This window comes from Habropoda laboriosa, unplaced genomic scaffold, assembly GCF_001263275.1.
Source record: "Habropoda laboriosa isolate 0110345459 unplaced genomic scaffold, ASM126327v1 scaffold124, whole genome shotgun sequence".
Classification (NCBI taxonomy): domain Eukaryota; kingdom Metazoa; phylum Arthropoda; class Insecta; order Hymenoptera; family Apidae; genus Habropoda; species Habropoda laboriosa.
Genome location: NW_017100265.1, coordinates 646,942 through 665,941, shown reverse-complemented (window position 1 = coordinate 665,941; position 19,000 = coordinate 646,942). Strand labels below are relative to the sequence as shown.

The window sequence follows — 19,000 nt, the reverse complement described above, 5'->3', positions numbered from 1 at the left end:
ACGACGGTATCGGTACTTTTCTGTCTCTCTCTTTCCTCCAACGATGTTTCTCTCGGATAAGCAATCTGTTTCAAGGGGAAGCTGTGCAGCATCCTCGGTTATTAAGATGTTCGAACTGAAATATGGCGTCCAAAGGAAATAATTGCTCGCTCTCTTCATCTCTCTCTCTCTCTCTCCCACTCTCGCAGCGGCCGCCAGATAGCCAGTCACTAATTTATGGCCTAGCCATTTCGAATTGCGAGTAGTACGTGCACTACGTGCTCTTACCCCTTCGTAATCGAGCCCCCTGCCGCGGTAGCTCTCCTGCCTCCTGTCCTCCTTTTTCCACGCTTTTCGCCGGCGTCCCGTTTTCTTTCCGGCGCGCTGTGCACCGGTAACCATCGCTAGGGAAAATTGTAGATCAGCGGAGAAAGATTGAAGCCAGGAAACAGAACGATAGAATTCCGATGCGGCGCAAAGGAAACAATTTAGGTGATCAACTGATTACGTACTGCGATTCATGTAATTCTATGTCTTTGTGCTCAAGGGAAGTGCAAACTGCTAGATTTTCAGAGTTATATTTTAGTTTAAGGAACTATTTTTTTCTTCGTGTGTATAGTAAATATTGAATAATAAATGGAGATTATTTATAGAGAGTGTGAAGAAGATAGGACGGCTTTTTTTATGGGAAATTTTTTTAGAAATTTTGCATATACCTACTAATTTAATATTCTTATAAATGAACATATAACTATAGTAATAAATAGGGCGTTCGTTATAATACTCTTTTTGTACGATGTCCTCATGGTTTATTGAAATTCCTTCAGACTTCTCTTCCTGCAAAAAAAAATATTAAATGTTAGCTAGACTAGTGTCAAAATTTTCTATCATTCAAATAAGTACATATGATATAAGCTAGGTGACCAATTAAAATGTACCATTGTATCGAACAGTATCTTGAGAAAAATTTATAAATAAACAAGTATTTTCATTCGATGACCTTACACTTTTTCAAAAGTCATTCAACCTTCTCCTACTGCAAAAAAAAAATATAAAAAGATACTTAGCTACATTAGTGTCAAAATCTTCTATCATTCAAATAAATACACACAGTATAAGCTAGAAGACCAATAACAGTATCTCAAGAACATAATCCACCATACTCAATTCATATTTCTAATAACCATAAGAACATAATCCTGGAAGCAATGCTGCGTATCCTGATACCAATCTCGAAGGAAACATTCGTTAAAGTAATTCTTTCTAAAAAAAAAAAAAGAACATTCGAATCAACGATTTTTACAAAACCGCACCATTTATCAATAACACTTCAGTTTCAAGATAAACACGATTCTCAGCACAAACGTCTAAGAAAATGCGTATACCTCGACGTTTCACTTTTAGCCAGCAATAATTCTCCGTTGGTACGAAATAAACAGGAAAAAAAATATAATCCGCACAGGAAGCGTGGAACATTATCTTCCCTCTGAATCGGCAGATAAACAGCGAAGACGCTATTCCACACGTGACGTTTTAAACTTTCCTCCTCTTGTGTTTCAGATCGGTAACATTTATCTGCAGGCGTTCGAAACGTCGCGGCGTCGCTATCAGAAGGAAGACAGATCGGTTCTCAAGTTGGAGATTATTAAGCGACATTACCGGAGGATGTTTCGTCTATCGTTCGTTCGATCTACGATGAGAGACACCGTACTTTTTCACCGTGGGAGGGAAGAAAAAAGCGATTCTGCCACGGCAGAAAACGAGACTGTCCGGTCGATTTTTCCACGAGATATTTCGTCCTTTGCCGCTTCATCCCTTAATGTTCGGTCGTCTCATTAATGCCGCGACAGAGAGGAGAGCCACGGACTGGTGTAACTGTCCGCATGATAAACGCGCGGAGATAGCGCATCCCGGCTACCGTGCAAACCATGCGTCTTACTTCTGTCCAAAGTCGGACCTGTGAAACACGGGAATCCGTGCGTACTTACGCATCGAAGAACGAAGAAACCGTAGCCTTGACACTGTTCTGAAATACCAACGGCTAGTCCTGCGGGCTACGCTTCGTTTCGCTCGAGACGGTAATCGAGGATTCACGTAGAATCGTGTATAGTCGGTGGAACAGATATTGTCAGACTGTAAATTCAGACGTTAACCCTTTCGCTACGAAGCTGACCGTCAATACAGTACCACTGAGGCAAGTTTGATCCTTCAGAGGCAATCTGGGTCATTGATGACCCAAGTGAAATTTTACTCTTTCTCGGAACGAATTTTTATGTTTATATGAGAGAAGTTTAAAAAATTTGACTTGAGGAATAGTTGGAGAGACTTTGGTATGTATCTCAAAAAATTTTCAGATTTCTTGAAAGCCTGGAATGGTAAAAGTATTAGGTTTGAATGTGAACGATTCAATTTGCCTGAGGGAGGGTTAAGAAGTCCTCAGACCAACGCGAAATATTTGTGATTTTCACAATTTTCGCTACTTCGGTGAATATTTTACAGTGATCTATGGGATTCGGTGTCTTCCATTTCTAAGTTATCCATTATTTTGCGTGTCGCGAATTTAGACAGACAGCGAAGAAAACTCCTCGAAGAGCGGAATAAAGAAAAATCGCTACATCTTCACAGACTTGGCGGAAATTTTGCGCGAACACACGCATAAGCTACACGCATAAGCTACGCGCATTTCTAACGAGACTGTAATTTTCAAAATGTAATTATACGTCATGCGATGTAATTATAAAGAAAAAATTGTGAATCATTCGGCAGTATATTTTGATTGGACGTTCGAGAAAAATGAATCGTACACATTCAATCGGCTCGGTGTGTATCTATGCGCACGATCGATCAGCACGTCGAACCCCGTAATCTCTGCGACCGCATCTGACCCTTCAAATCTCCAAGAGAATCGCAAAAATCATCGAGGACAAAGATTTATTCGTCGCTGTGCACGTTGCAAAAGTCAGATTGAAACTTAGTAATTTGTATTCTAGCCCTTTCCAATCCCCTCAAACGAGATTCTTCGATACTCTTCAAACGAAAACTTTGATATTCGATTTTTCATCCATTTTTTTTATACTATAGAAATACAAGATTAAGATATCTCATTTTATGCTCGAATAAAAATACTTTATCAGCCGATATTTATTAGATTACTTTGCATGATATTTTCCAAGACAGCAGGTCTATGGACCTCCGTGAATTGTTCACTACATGTTCAAAGATCTCAGCAGTGAAATAGTTTGAAAGAACCAACTTCTAATAAAAATATTACTTTTAAAAAATTACATTAACTTTTGCTACTTCCTTATAGAAAAAAGGGCCTTCGAGTGCAAAGGATTAAAATAGAATTTTATCTAAACCATATACCGTCTAATATTTTTCCCCTAAATTTTCCCCAACTCTGTCGAATTTAAATACACCAATTTACGGTTCGAAGTAGACCTAACGAACTATACCACGATCGATCATATTCCGCAAAAACAAAATTACACCTCTACCTCGATAAAAATCATAGAACTAGACTTGCAATACCTCATTTGAGTCATACTCAATTAACATAAATCGTAGTCGGACTTTGTAATCACCGTTCCACTAAATAAATCAAAAGGGTTTCTCGCTCGGTGTTTGCACCCTCGCGGCACCGCTTCGAAGCGAGTAGCAAAAGGCAAAAGAAAAAAAGAAAGAAAGAAGAAAAGTGATTAGCCGACAAGCAGAGAGCAGAGGCGATAGGCTATTCGTCGTTCCGGCAATTTGTTTACAAGTTCGACAGTGTTTTAACAGGAGAAAATCGAGGCGGTGCGGCGAACCGTCGGGCAATTACAGCGTCCACGGTCGATTCCAGCAATGCAAATACGGTTACGTTATTAAAATAATCACCTTAAAATTCATGGCCATTGTAACTTCAATCGAACACGAGCGCCGATGCACTCTTATTACACGGTCCGTCGCGGAGAATGCAAATCAGCTGGCTGTTCATCGCGGTCCGATATCCGATTACAAGATCGAAGGCCCTATTACAATCGATTCGAAGCGTTCAGACACGCCAACGGAAAGCTAAACGGAAACGAAACAGAAGGGAGAAAGACGGAGGAGAGAAATTATTCGAACAGTTGACACCCGCCAAAAATCGTTTTACCCTTTTGAACCTCGCAAAAAAAAAATGGGTGAGAGGAAGAGTGGTGAATCGAGACAGAATCTGACGCGACGATAAATTTCATCGAAGCGAGGCAATATCTAAGCGTGATCGTATCTAATAATAATCAGCAACCGTTTTACGACGGCTGGCGCACCGTAAACACAGCATCCAGCCGGTCAATTAACGGTCTGCGAGTAATGCAATCGCGTGACGCGTTTGCTTTCGCGGTGAAAAAAAAAGGGAGAAATGGAGCTTTTGTCGTACGATGTTGTTGCGTGCGCGGTGATCACGGCGGGTATGGGACTAATTGATGGAGAGTGAAAATAGACGGCGAGAGATTTGGTGGAACGATCTAATAAGGGTTGTTTTTGTTTGTGACTGAATTCTCAATTTCTTGGAACTTTGTTTTGATGTGTTGTTTATATCTTTTGTAAGATCGCGAAGGTTCGAGTTGGTCAGTTTCATAACATATGAAGTTGGCAGATAAGATTAATCAAATAAGGCAGAAAAATGGAACAGATTTTCGAAGAAATAAAATTAATTATTTCAAATATTTCTTGACGATGAAAATAAATTGAAAAAGAGAGTATCATGACATTCACGATTATTCGCATGTAAAAAAGTAAGTACCTAGATGACTTAAAATTTTCCTCGCTTAGGCTACTCGCTTAATTACGAGTAAGCTGAAAATAAATTAGAAGAAATAAAATATTTCAAAAACAAAGCCCCACCATTTTCCATATCCTTCAAATAAAATACTATTTCATTTTCATTTATTAAAATTTAAGATTTAAAGTAGACTATTTCCTATTTACCATTAGAAATAACATTTTACCCAGCTCCACGCGCGATCGTCTAAAGTGACAGAAATTATGACAATCGCGACAACGTCTACAACCTGACTCCTCCTTCGGATAAGTAATGAATGAAACAGGAAGAAACAAACGTCACTCCCATTAACTACCTTTTCGAACCACTATATTCCGCGCGTCGTATCGTAAATTCAAGCATCGAAAAGTCCCAGCATCACGGATCTGCTCGCAGATCACGCCGATCATCCTCGTAAGTTCGATCTATCCGTTGAATCAGAGATACAGTGATTGCGAGGCGGTCGAGGTGGGGCGAAATTACGCGGACGATAATTCAAGCGGTTGGGCTCTGGTTTCCGTCATCGATTAACTTATCGTTCAATTGGACACGATCGAGCGGCGGCTCGAGCGGAACGTTAAGGCTCCGCTCTGGTCCGCGCGCGGCTAACTGGCTTGGTCGCGCGGTTTTTCATCGGGGGCCTCGGTCGCTTGTTATTAGCGAACATCGTGGCATTAGCGCGAGTCCGTAATGCCGTGTCTGTTCTACTTGCTTTATGTTAAGCGAGGGGGCCGAGACGAGGATGGTAATTTCAGACCATTAACCGCGTCCTTGCCGGACCGTTTAATCCGAACGAAATCCTGATTTCCATAAGTGGACGAAGCGAGGAGGAAAAAGACCGCGAGCTTGGACATGCGACCTATGAAAGTAAAATTCGAGGGTTGTCGCGGGGAATGTATCGCCGTTCGTAAGTATTTCAACACCTGTTACGGTGGTACAGAAAGTATTGCGTGATTTAAATATACATTTCTTCGGCAAAGTTAGTATCATATGTATATCAGTAAAAGTACAGAGGGTGTTCGCGCTATTATTTTCCAGCAATCTTCTCGTAAACGGTAGATTTGTGAGGAAAATAGAAGAGGATATAGTTTAATTATTTTTTATATGTAATACGATGGGTTGAATAGATTTTTCAAATTTGCAATGGTTTTCGCGTGACGACGATACATATAGGGTGTTCACGCTACTATTGTATTTTCCAGCGTTTTTCTCGTAAGTAGTACAAAGATTTGTGAGTCAAACAGAAGAGGACAAAGTTTTAATACTTTTTGTGAATAATACGATGGCTTGAATAGACTTTTTAAATTTGCAATGTTTTCCGCGTAATGAATTTTTAAATTCAATATCAGTGTAGTGACTGATTTAGATTTAGTATCAGTAATATCATTACTAATGCTTAAAAATATTAAAGAAATGGTGCTGGTTTGAAACAAAATATCGAATTGATTATCTTTCTGCTCAAATAAAAAGAAAGTGTCAAATTACCGAGTAAAAACATTTCACTTTTTAAAAATTCACGAACTCTGTAATTTATGCAAAAAATTCTATTTCGGTAATCATTTCGTATTTTAAAAATTGGCGAGCTCTATAATTCATATAAAAAATTCTATCTCGGTACTCGTTTATTAAGAGAAAAATTAATTTAAAGCATCCATATTAATTCTCCCAAATAAATATTCTTGTAAATAATTTCAATTTCGTATTCATCTACCGCAGGCCTTACAAAATCGTTAAACTCATTGCTAGTCGAAATCGACATTGGCGACGATATGCGCTTCTTCAAGAAAACGTATCGAACAGCAGAGAACGCTAATTGCGCCACAATGTCCAGGGCGGTTGTCCACACGCCCTTTCCTCTCCTCGTTTAATTAGCAGCCGACGGATAATTACATAATTTAGTCGGGGATAACCGAAGGTGGTGAAACGTGGAAATCTATTTGACGATAGCCGAGAAGAAGTCGTTAACAGTTCTCTATTCTCCGTTAACGCGAGGCTGTGCTTGCTTATCTTTCAGACGATCGATAAACCTGCTGTGAAATGGACCCGGGAAAATTTAAATTGCGCGCGATTCGACTATAATCGTCCTTAATCGTCGCCACGCTATAATTGCTTCGCGTAACGACTTTCACGTGACTTTTTCTCCGCTCTCCTTTTTCTCTTCCCCTTGTTTCTCGTTTGAAAATGATCAGACGCGAAGGTGAAACGCGTAAATCGAAGTACGAGAAAGAAGAGGATGCGTGGTCTTTGTGTGTGAAAGTGTGAAGATCGAGATACAGCGAAATGTTGGGAAAGCAGGTATTCGACACGATTAATGTGGCATTTTAGGATGTTTCTTGGGAAAGTGTACAAGTCGATACAGCCAGTTCTATAGGAAGCTATTAACTGAATCTGCTGTTTAAGTGACGGTATAAATTTCAAGTAGTCTACAGTGTTCTTTTGAACGACGTGTCTGAGTCGAACTCAGGTAGGCGCATCAATTTTACGCTCCAGAATTTGATGAAAAATTAATTTTGAATTAACATGCATCGTGAATGTATAATTACATATTTAAACAGGCACTTTAGCGCGATGGTCACGATTTAATTGATAAAAGTTTGTGATGACGAAGTTGTAGTTACAATTAATAGTAAATTACATGGAATAACGTGTAAAATTTAAGCAACAAATGTTACACGGTCTTTAATTCTATTTTCAGTATTAAAATATTTTTCCTCTTTGCATTTTTAAACGATTACACTTCACTTAACAGTTTCTGTATTCTTGAAACCAACAGAAACGAATAGATATTGTCTTGAGCAACGAATAGGAATAAAAGTAGATCGATTAAATTCAGTTCTAAAAGCATTTAATGCATCTTACAAAGTAAAGGCTCAACAAGATAAATATTTTCTAGATGCTACAATAAATAAGTAAAAAATTCATTTGAAAATATCAGAAAATTTTCGATAAATTAATGAAAAGAAAATAAGTAACAACGTTTGTAAAATAAGTACAGAAGCCAACGATACATAAATTATCCTACCGTGCACGATTCTAACGTATATTAAAATGTCTAAATTCTTTAAAACTTGTACTTTTAGCGTTATCCTGTACCTCCTGAACTTTTCGTGGTTTCTTACGCTTCTGATGATGTTGATACTCGTTACCAAAGAAATTCCACATCAATACAGACTCGCCGCACACGGTGGCTGAGAAAAATATATTTCGACGTATTAATTTCTTTTGTTAAGTTCAAATTAACAGAGAAAACAAACACGTCACGAAACAAGGAAAGCTTGCAACGACAAATCATTAAATACTACCCTTCCTTGAAAAAAATTACACGAACCTAAATTACTCTCTACCCCTGCTCATTGGACGAGATATTTTTGTAAAGTTTTGAGAGAATGTATAGCTAATATTAATTTTCTTAATTTTCTTTTAACTTTCCAAATGAATCATGGAAGCAGTAAGTTTAAGGTAGCTGCAATCGTCGAAGCTACCAAAGCTGTTTAGTATGTCTTCAATTTTACAAAAATTTTTCAAACTGACCAAACTTCCAACACGTAAAAAGAAATTGGTCTAATACCAGAAATTGTTGAGAGAACTCACAGAAGAAAGGATCAGGATTTTTCAGGGACCGTTGTTTACATTTAAAAACAACAAAAAACACACAAATATTGTTCAATGAAAAATTAGTAAGAAATGTGAACAAAACACTTCACAAATTCTTCAAAACATAAGCTTGCAGGGTCTAATATTTTGCAAGTCTTAACGAAGAAATTATAATGGCTTAGGAACATCGTTGATCCAAGTGCATTGATGTTAAAAGCGTATTACGTTTAAAAATAAAAACACGGTGAAACTCAGTATTCGCGGTTGGCCGCGGTTCCAAAAAAATTAAATAGACAATTTTTCGCTGATCGACTTTATTATCACATTTACGTTGTTTCATTTTACAATTAGTTATCTTCGTTGATCTTTAATTACATCTAATAATTTTATTTAAATTTTTAAGTATATACTAACATATACCTACTGTTCGCTACTTATTCAGCGGTTTCAAGCATCCCCAAACGATCTTGGAACCTATCTCCGCGGATAGGTGGGTTTCACTGTAATTCGAAAACGATCTGTCTTTCCACTTCGTTCCGAGAACTTCTCAAAAATGACCCACGTACCTTATTATCATCCGGAGGACTCGCGGAAAACATCTTACGCAATACGCTATCAATCACAGTGGCACGAACAAAACCAGAACACCTTCGAAACTAGTGGTTCTCAAACGAGTATTTACTCAATCCCTTTTCCCCCCACAGCAAAACTTTTAATAACCTTCATTGAGTTCGTTCATACCCTGCTACAGTACTGAGAGAGCTTCGAACTCGGAACCCCTTATTACGTCTCATGCACACGACACACTTCGCCGGCAATGCAATAACGATTGCAAGTCCCGAGACGTGGACACGAATAAAAAGTGAACGAAATGATTCTCACGTACCTAATTGCGTGTGATCGGAGTTCCATGTGATATCGTGGACCTGCGAGTCCTTGTCCACCGGCAACTCATCGACGATATGATCGAGGCTGGCTAGAACCGGCATCATCGTGCATCTATTCTGGCCAGTCCAGTGAGACCATTGAACGACCAGCTCGCCGCTGATCTTATTCCACGCCAAGTTCTCCACGGCGCCTTGAAAGTCAACGTGACGATAACTCACCGGATCTAACTTGTTCACGTTCCACAGCGACAGCGAAGCGTCGCCTAAGCCACCGCCTATGCATAACAAGGCGGATTCGTACGGGTGCCAGGCCAACGCCTGAAACGTATATGTTCGTTCGAGAGCTGTGTTTAGACACGGTTTCTTTCGTGGATTTGAAAGAGAGCTTGGATTAGTTGTTAGAAGTTGGGAATTGGAGAATTTGATGTGTAAGGCTTCGCGTTGAATGTAGCTTTAACTCTTTAAGGTCGTATTTTCCGTAGGCATGTTAGTCACATTGGTCGGAATCATTTTTGGTAGGTCAGTTATTGCCCAAAAACCGTGTAAATTTTATTCAAATGAGTTTATTCGAACTGTGTGTATGTTGTTATTATTTTTCCCCGTTTTTTCGGGCAAAGGGTCCATAGAGAGTTTAGTAGGTAAGAACGCCTTGCCGGGAATATTCCGGGGTTCGACTGCAAAGAGTTAAATATGTACAGCGTGTAAGAAAGGAATTATCGTGGCTTTTGAGAGGTGAAATTACAACCCTGGATTGGCGGATATTTGTAAAAAAAATTGCCGCAAAATTGTGTATAACAATGAAAATTAATGTTAAATTACATCAACGTATTCTCAGTCAGTTCGTTTTTCATCGCGAAGCGTAGCACATTCGAATTATTGGCTATGAAATGAAAGAAAAATGAACTGAAATGTGCTTCTTTACATGGCAAACTGACACACTGTTCTTCGTAAGACAAACGAAACGTGCTACTTTTCGTAACGCACGTTGACGTGACAATGTAAAAACTCACCCTGGTAGGTTCGTAGTAGGTGATGTCCAAACTTAGTACCAGCGACGACCACCTAAAAATGCGAACGGTCATGTCCGTCGCAGAGGACACTAGATACTCATAATTCGGTGAAAACACGAGCGTCAACAGTCCCGTATTGTGCGCCATCACCGAGTTAACAACGATACCCTTTTTCGTCGAATAAATCGTGATCAATCCCTTGCAACCCCTGCGGAGGATAACATAAATCATTCGTAACACGATTATAACCGGAGTCGCTCTCGTTGCGAAATTTAATTCTCTAATATTAAAAATCTTATCGCCTGGCATTCGATATATATCCAATGGCGCAGGTATCGAAAGGAGACTTATTTATCGTCTCTTTGTTGTTAAACGTGCCACGTGGCATTCGATCGCGTGTCTATTATTGGAAAAACATTCTGCTGGCAGCGAAAAAGAAAAGAAAATCGCTTAAAGCCGGTTTCGCGCTTGGTGAAACGAAATATGAAATTAGAATTAAAGTAAGTTCGTATTATTTCGAAAATCGACTACAGAAGAAAAGTGTAGGATACGAATGGAGTTGATTTAGCGACGAACGAGAAACTCAACCGAATCACTTTCGTGCGATATTTTAATCGACGATAATTTCACTAAGCACGATCGTTTCCGAGGCGTGGAATCAACTTAACGCGTCGATTAAAAGCATTTTCCTCGCGGCATGCACAGGATCCATAAATGGCAGCGGCAAGTACACATCAATAACGTTTATCAAGCCGCATCTGATCGTAATAAAACGCGGTTAACCGATGTGAGGGGATAAGCAGCAATCGATGTCGTTCGCGTTTATCTCGCACGTTTGACAGCGACCACGTCCAAACAGATAGATACCACTCACGTGACAATGTATTGGTCGTCCTGATACCAGCAGACGCAACGCACGTGACACGGTGAATTGTACTCCGAGCTGTTGCACATTGTCGTCCAAATTACCTTCAGCGTCTCTAAGCAGTACAGCTTGATCTCGGATAACAAGGTGCATATAACTAGCTTGTTACCTGTTGGCAGTGCAGAAGTCTCTTGTAGAACATCTCTGGTGGAAATGAGAAAACTATAACGTTGCTCTTTCTTTCATATTTTTCATTCTTTAGCGTCGTATCGCGACTGCTACAGGTCCTTAATGACAAGCTGTGTCTTAAATTTCCTTCATTTTGAGCAATTATATTCTGCGGTATAAACTTGTGCGTGTTAGAAAATTGAAATTCTTAAAATTCTTGAAACTCTTAAATTTTTATTTTTTAGCGCCGTATCCTGACTGTTATAGAACCTTAGTGACGTGTTGTGTTTCTTTCCTTCATTTTAGGCAATTAGATTTTGCGGTATAAACTGGAGTGTGTTAGAAAAATTAAATTCTTAAATTCTTAAAATTCTTAAAACTCTTAAAATTCTTAAAACTCTTGAAATTCTTAAAATTCTTAAAACTCTGCATTAACGTTACTTTTTTTTTATTTCGAGTGAAGGAATTGAAGAATTTTTCATTCCTAAATTCTTAAAATCCTTAAAACTCTTAAAATTCTTAAAACTCTTGAAATTCTTAAAATTCTTAAAACTCTGCATTAACGTTACTTTTTTTTTTATTTCGAGTGAAGGAATTGAAGAATTTTTCATTCTGTATATCTGCTCGATATACAGTAATTAACTCGTATTCTATTTAGCATAGAGTGTCACTTTGTCACGTTAACCATAAGACTTTTAATTATCGATTTTCTGCACACATATTGATTTATGCTTCAAGAATATTCACCGTCTTTTCATAGTTAACTGAATTACAAGTTACTTAGAAGTGTCCTACTAGCTAATATGATTCCAATATTATTGTCACGACTAATTAATTCAAAGTTTCAAACGACTTGTGTTTATATAAAAATCTGTTCTTACTTAATTATCTTACCCGTAAGACGTACCGAGAAAGTCTGATCGGAAACGAACTGGGACACATTGTATAAGTACGTCGATATGATGTTTACATATTGAACAATGTTTACGATATGCGCAATAATTGATTTAAATGAACAATGAAAACTCCAAACAAGCGAGTAGTTCGAAATCGTTATAAATAAGTAAATAAGCAAATTCTATTGCTCTCTTTATATATTGATACGAATAATTAAAATTATTTAGTTATACTTCTAGGGTAAATACAAACGAAAATCTAACAGAATATTCAAATTACAAAATATATTCGCCTAAGCGTTAGACTTCGTGTAATTTTGTATTTCACGGAATCTTACCAGCGTTATTCCATTTCACCGCACAAATATTCGTTACTTCCACGTTTTCCACTGGTTCCATTATTTGAGGCGTGTGTGTGTCGTAAAACATCACGTAATCTTGAATCGCGGCTGCGATCATGTTTTTGGAACTCCAATCAAGGAGTCGGCAATGATGTCCTTTAAAATTGAAAAAGAAACTCGTCAATTTTTGTATCTACGTAAGATACTAAAAGAAAAGTATTGCATACACCTTGTATGTATTCTAAGCTACAAATTTTCCCTTCAAGTACTTCCCTCCCCTTTTATACTTTACGTGATGTATGTTCAAATGTCCCAAAATTTTTTTGAAAATTTCCTATTTTGTGTGTGCAATGTACACAGTTGAAAAATAAATATTAAGGTATGAAACTGATTAAACAGAAACACTCGTGACAAATGTACGTATATAAACTGAATACTCAAACTATTGCATAATACGTTGAATATTTAACATCGATAAATAGCTCACTGATAACGGTACTAATAATTTAAAAAAATCTAAAAATCACACATTTTAAAGTATAAGTGACAAAAAATAGAACGATCTTTTACGAAGTAAAAGTCGTACGATAATTTCAAGCATCGAACAGTCGAACACTGTGTTTTATCTAAACGCTGTAGAAAATGAACGGCCGGGAACGTTGAGACGAATCGAAGAAAAAGAGTCGGTGACTCGCGATAAAAGCTCGTACGAGGGAAATATTCTAGATACATTATGAAATTCTTACGTGGCAACGGCTGGAATCCAGGCATATCTAATAAGGAGTCCATAGCGCCTATTAAAGGCCTCTTTCGTGGCTTCGATTTCCACATTCCATCTTCGAAGTACTCCTCGTCCCACAACTCTTTAGGCCGGCCAGCTAAGTTTCCAGGCAACTTGTTTTCCGAAGATAAGTGACTGCAGCGCAGCACTTGTTTCTGTCTCATCCCTGGTATTACGTCTCCCTGCACCATTAATTGGTGCATAAATTTCTTTCGCCATTTATTCGACAGAGAGCTCACCTGCGCCGTTTTTCACCGTTTAGCGACTTGAGCGATAACGCGCGGAGAAAAATTTACAGAAACTTTTACACGTCAGTTGCTTTTCACGAAAATATAGAATGGAATATAGACTCTGAAAATTCGAATTTCAGTGAATTGGAAAATTTCTACTCGTACTCTGCAACTAAATTTTATTGGAAATTTGTAATATTCATTTATGCTAATTAATAGATAAAATAAAATAGATTAGGGCAAGTCTCTGAAATAAACTGAAATTTCTGTGCTTTCAAATTGACTTCCTTGAAAAATTAATTTTTTAGCAAAACGATATTCTCGCATAAAATTGACAACGTTTGTAACATGTATGAACAAAACTGGCTTCGTAGTGAGATGAAAATTTGAAGAGAAAAAATAAAATGTTGCTTTACAACAATTTGTCAAATTTAGAGGAAAATTATGTTGTAGAAATGCGAATGTTATTTCGTTCGAAACACTTTTCAGCTCGAAAGAGAATGCAAACTCGTACGATATAGTGTTTCAGTGATAAGTATATAGTACATGATTCCTCATTTTCTCAAGACGTCACGATCTTAATTAGAAATAGATTTATCGTTCGTACGGTAATTACGATCGACCGATTAGGTCTTTAAACACGAACAATCGAACCCACTAACGATCGATTCGACATCGTTCGTCGCGACGTTCGTTTATAACATATTCATCAGTTACGAAGATTTAATGACGTGATAATGATCCTGTTTCACAACAGTAACGAAACTAAGTAAGCTAAGAGTAGAGTGATAATAAGCAGTAACGTTCGATTTCTGAAATTCTTTTTTCAATTTTCGTTTAGTGTCGTTATTAATTCGCTTATTTTATTTTACTCTCGATGTCTACCAATCGATGATTTTATGATCCTTGACATTCAAACACTGACAGATCAAATATTTTATCATCCACAATTTTCAAAGTTTATGAAATTAAATTCTTGACATACAGTATATTCTCCACAACTGTCAGACCGCAAGGAAGCTAAACCGGACACTCGTAGAGTCAGGGACTACGTTTTCGAGCCTCGCGCACGCCTTTGTAGTTTGCCGAACGTAGACAAGGACAGCGAATAAAAGATAAGCATGAAACGTGGGTCGAGGAAACCAAGCGTTTTAAATATCAACTTTTTTAATTTTACGTTTTTTTATCCCGAAACTTTTCTTAACATGTTGGTGAGATTTTTCTGATGAAAATGACATAAAACACGACATAATTTGAACAACATTTACTTATTAACACGTTCACTGTCACGCCAGATTTACAGGTTGCTGCCAGGCGGCCACAAGAAAATACATTTTAAGCATAGGATTATAGTATTATGCTTTATAATTTTTTTTTTTTTCAATTGAAAATAATGTCTAGCTAGCTATGACGTTCAAAATTTTTAGTTGTCAACATGTATTTTATTTTAATTATTCTAAACATTTGAGGCATTCCAGTCACTGATGACCACCATGGCCATATCCAGGAAACAATCTAACGTTAAAACTTATTGAGTGATTAATTTAATTTCATAATATATCGCTTTAGCGAGCCACCGTTTGCTTGCCAATTGTTTATCACAAAGAGATAAGCTATTCGACAAGTCTGAAGAACAACGATGACTAAAATTCAAATGTTTATTTCTCTAAACCTTCAAAATAATTTCGAAATATTTTATTCGAAGAGGAGTATTCCAAGTCAGTATCGATAACTGAAGAAATTATTTGATTGTATTTAAAAGAACCGAAAAGAGGAACTAACTACTTAACATGCAACTCATGCAAATTCCTTGGATGGTAAATTATTAGTAAACAAAATAGGAAGTCATAAAATAAATTCAATATCAGAGAAAAAATATGAAAAATTTCAAATTAATTTCAATTGCTCAAAGTCATTTCAATATCCTATTCGACAAGTCTGAAGAACAACGATGACTAAAATTCAAATGTTTATTTCCCTAAACCTTCAAAATAATTTCGAAATATTTTATTCGAAGCGGAGTATTCCAAGTCAGTATCGATAATTGAAGAAATTATTTGATTGTATTTAAAAGAACCGAAAGGAAAATATTCAATGTCTTATATTAAACGTCTAGCAAGTACCAGTATTTGGTAAAATGATTTATGTTTGTTATAAAAGGAAAATTTCTAATAGGTATATTTAAAATGAATTGTTATCCAGTCTAAAGTATTGAACTGACTAAAATTCAAATGTTTATTTCCCTAAACCTTCAAAATAATTTCGAAATATTTTATACGAAGCGGAGTATTCCAAGTGAGTATCGCTAATTGAAGAAATTATATTATTGTATTTAAAAGAACCGAAAGGAAAATATTCAATGTCTTATATTAAACGTCTAGCAAGTACCAGTATTTGGTAAAATGATTTATGTTTGTTATAAAAGGAAAATTTCCAATATGTATATTTAAAATGAATTGTTATCCAGTCTATAGTATTGAAATGACTAAAATACAAATTTTAATTTCCCTAAACCTTCAAAATAATTTCGAAATATTTTATTCGAAGCGGAGTAATCCAAGTACCGCTAATTGAAGAAATTATTTGATTGTATTTAAAAGAACCGAAAGCAGAATATTTAAAGTCTGATATTAAATGTCTAGCAAGCACCAGTAATAATATAAATGATTCACATTTGTTATAAAAGGAAAATTTCTAATATGTATATTTAAAATGAATTGTTATCCAGTCTATAGTATTGAAATGACTAAAATACAAATGTTTATTTCCCTAAACCTCAAAATAATTTCGAAATATTTTATTCGAAGCGGAGTAATCCAAGTACCGCTAATTGAAGAAATTATTTGATTGTATTTAAAAGAACCGAAAGCAGAATATTTAAAGTCTGATATTAAATGTCTAGCAAGCACCAGTAATAATATAAATGATTCACATTTGTTATAAAAGGAAAATTTCGAATATGTATATTTAAAATGAATTGTTATCCAGTCTATAGTATTGAAATGACTAAAATACAAATGTTTATTTCCCTAAACCTCAAAATAATTTCGAAATATTTTATTCGAAGCGGAGTAATCCAAGTACCGCTAATTGAAGAAATTATTTGATTGTATTTAAAAGAACCGAAAGCAGAATATTTAAAGTCTGATATTAAATGTCTAGCAAGCACCAGTCATGCAAATTCGTTGGATGGTAAATTATTAGTAAACAAAATAGCAAGTCATAAAATAAATTCAATATCAGAGAAAATATATGAAAAATTTCAAATTAATTTCAATTGCTCAAAGTCATTTCAATATCCTATTCGACAAGTCTGAAGAACAACGATGACTAAAATTCAAATGTTTATTTCCCTAAACCTTCAAAATAATTTCGAAATATTTTATTCGAAGCGGAGTATTCCAAGTCAGTATCGATAATTGAAGAAATTATTTGATTGTATTTAAAAGAACCGAAAGGAGAATATTTAAAGTCTGATATTAAATGTCTAGCAAGTACCAGTAATTGGTAAAATGATTTATATTTGTTTTAAAAGGAAAATTTCTAATAGGTATTAGTTAAAATGAATTGTTATTCAGTCTATTGTATTGAAATTCTAATTGATTCTAATGTATACAAGTGTTACAAGAAGGCTGAGTGTGTACAGGGTGGACATAGGCTAGCTAGTAGCCCCCGACCACTCTATTCACATCTCAGAACCTTCAGGTCAAAATACGCCGCGAAGTGTCTATGGCCCAGTATAAAGGGTGAATAAGTTGGCGGGACATCGGAGGGTCCTTATATACCTGCGGTACCCTCTCCCCAAAGTCATTAGCAAAATCGTCGGTTAGGTCAGGCGGGAAATTTTCGCGGGAAATTTTCGCGGGAGATTTCCGCGGGAGATTTCCGTTATCGTAACACGGTATAATTTATCAATTTTCACAATTTTGTTATAAATTTATACTTCCGACAATTTGTTATAACATTGCATATAACAATTTATACGTTTTTACAATATTCTTCAATGGAAACATAGGTTTTAGCGTTCTCGTTACTTACTCGTGGTTAAATTAATTTCGTAGGGATTAAAAATCAGGTTGACCTGTGGTCGTAGATTAAAAATAACCATAGTACAGCTAAATTTATCGTGTTAAATAATTCTTTTTACACGAATCAAAAATGTATTCAATGTTTGTTTGTTATAATATCGTGAAATGAATTATATTACACATTTTCTCTATTCACACTGAATTTAAAGACTATAACGATTGAAAATCAAGTTGACCTGTGGTCATTTATCAAGAATAATCATAATAAAGCTGAAATTATTGTGTTAAATAATTTTTTTAATACGAATTAGGAATTTATTCAACGTTTGCTTGTTACAATACCATGAAATAAATTATATTATACGTTTTCTATATTTACACTAAATTTATCGTTCTATTTACATGTCATAACAATTATAACTACACGTTATGCTGCGTCCGTTTGTTTTTTCTGTGCAGTTCAACCTAATTTACTTAAATTTACGTTGCGAGACAGTATAATATTTACAATTCTACCTGAATTTTTGAAATTCAGAAAAACACAGGTAAACGATATTGCATAGTAAAGTTAAAATTATTGTTTTAAATAATTCCTTTTATAGGAAATAAAAATTTATTCAACGTTTGCTTGTTATAATATCGTGAAATGAATTATATTACACATTTTCTCTATTCACACTGAATTTAAAGATTATAACGATTAAAAATCAAGTTGACCTGTGTTCATTTATCAAGAATAATCATAATAAAGCTGAAATTATTGTGTTAAATAATTTTTTTAATACGAATTAGGAATTTATTCAACGTTTGCTTGTTACAATATCATGAAATAAATTATATTATACATTTTCTGTATTTACACTAAATTTATCGTTCTATTTACATGTCATAACAATTATAACTACACGTTATGCTGCGTCCGTTTGTTTTTTCTGTGCAGTTCAACCTAATTTACTTAAATTTACGTTGCGAGACAGTATAATATTTACAATTCTGCCTGAATTTTTGAAATTCAGAAAAATACAGGTAAACTTCCATTGCATTTAAACGATATTCTCCACCAAACTGGACAAAGTACAGTAACACTTGTACTGTGACTAGTGGAATCGAACCTACATTTTACTGACACTTGTGGAATCGACGGTACATTTTGTTTTTTTACGGGGATGTAGGCCTACCCTACAATTTACCGGTGTCAGTAACATTTAACGATATTCTCCACCAAACTGGACAAAGTACAGTAACACTTGTACTGTCACTAGTGGAATCGAACCTACATTTTACTGACACTTGTGGAATCGACGGTACATTTTGTTTTTTTACGTGGATGTAGGCCTACCCTACATTTTACCGGTGTCAGTAACATTTTACTGTCACTAGTGGAATCGAGCCTACAGTTTACTGACACTTGTGGAATCGACCCTACATTTTTTTTTTT

The 19,000-nt window shown here is 36.0% G+C and overlaps 1 protein-coding gene across 1 annotated transcript in view; it reads right to left on the bottom strand.

The window, feature by feature from the left end:
- Positions 1–7,795: 7,795 nt before the first annotated feature.
- The window catches only part of LOC108573128 (cell division cycle 20.4, cofactor of APC complex-like), a 15,363-nt gene continuing 4,158 nt past the window's right edge, over positions 7,796–19,000 (bottom strand). Inside the window, exons 4-9 of the mRNA XM_017935506.1 lie at positions 13,270–13,543; positions 12,521–12,679; positions 11,128–11,287; positions 10,254–10,461; positions 9,243–9,561; positions 7,796–7,950 (exon numbers count right to left, since the gene is read on the bottom strand). Coding sequence (XP_017790995.1) covers positions 7,796–7,950; positions 9,243–9,561; positions 10,254–10,461; positions 11,128–11,287; positions 12,521–12,679; positions 13,270–13,543 — 1,275 coding nt within the window. The remainder of the gene's footprint in view (positions 7,951–9,242; positions 9,562–10,253; positions 10,462–11,127; positions 11,288–12,520; positions 12,680–13,269; positions 13,544–19,000) is intronic.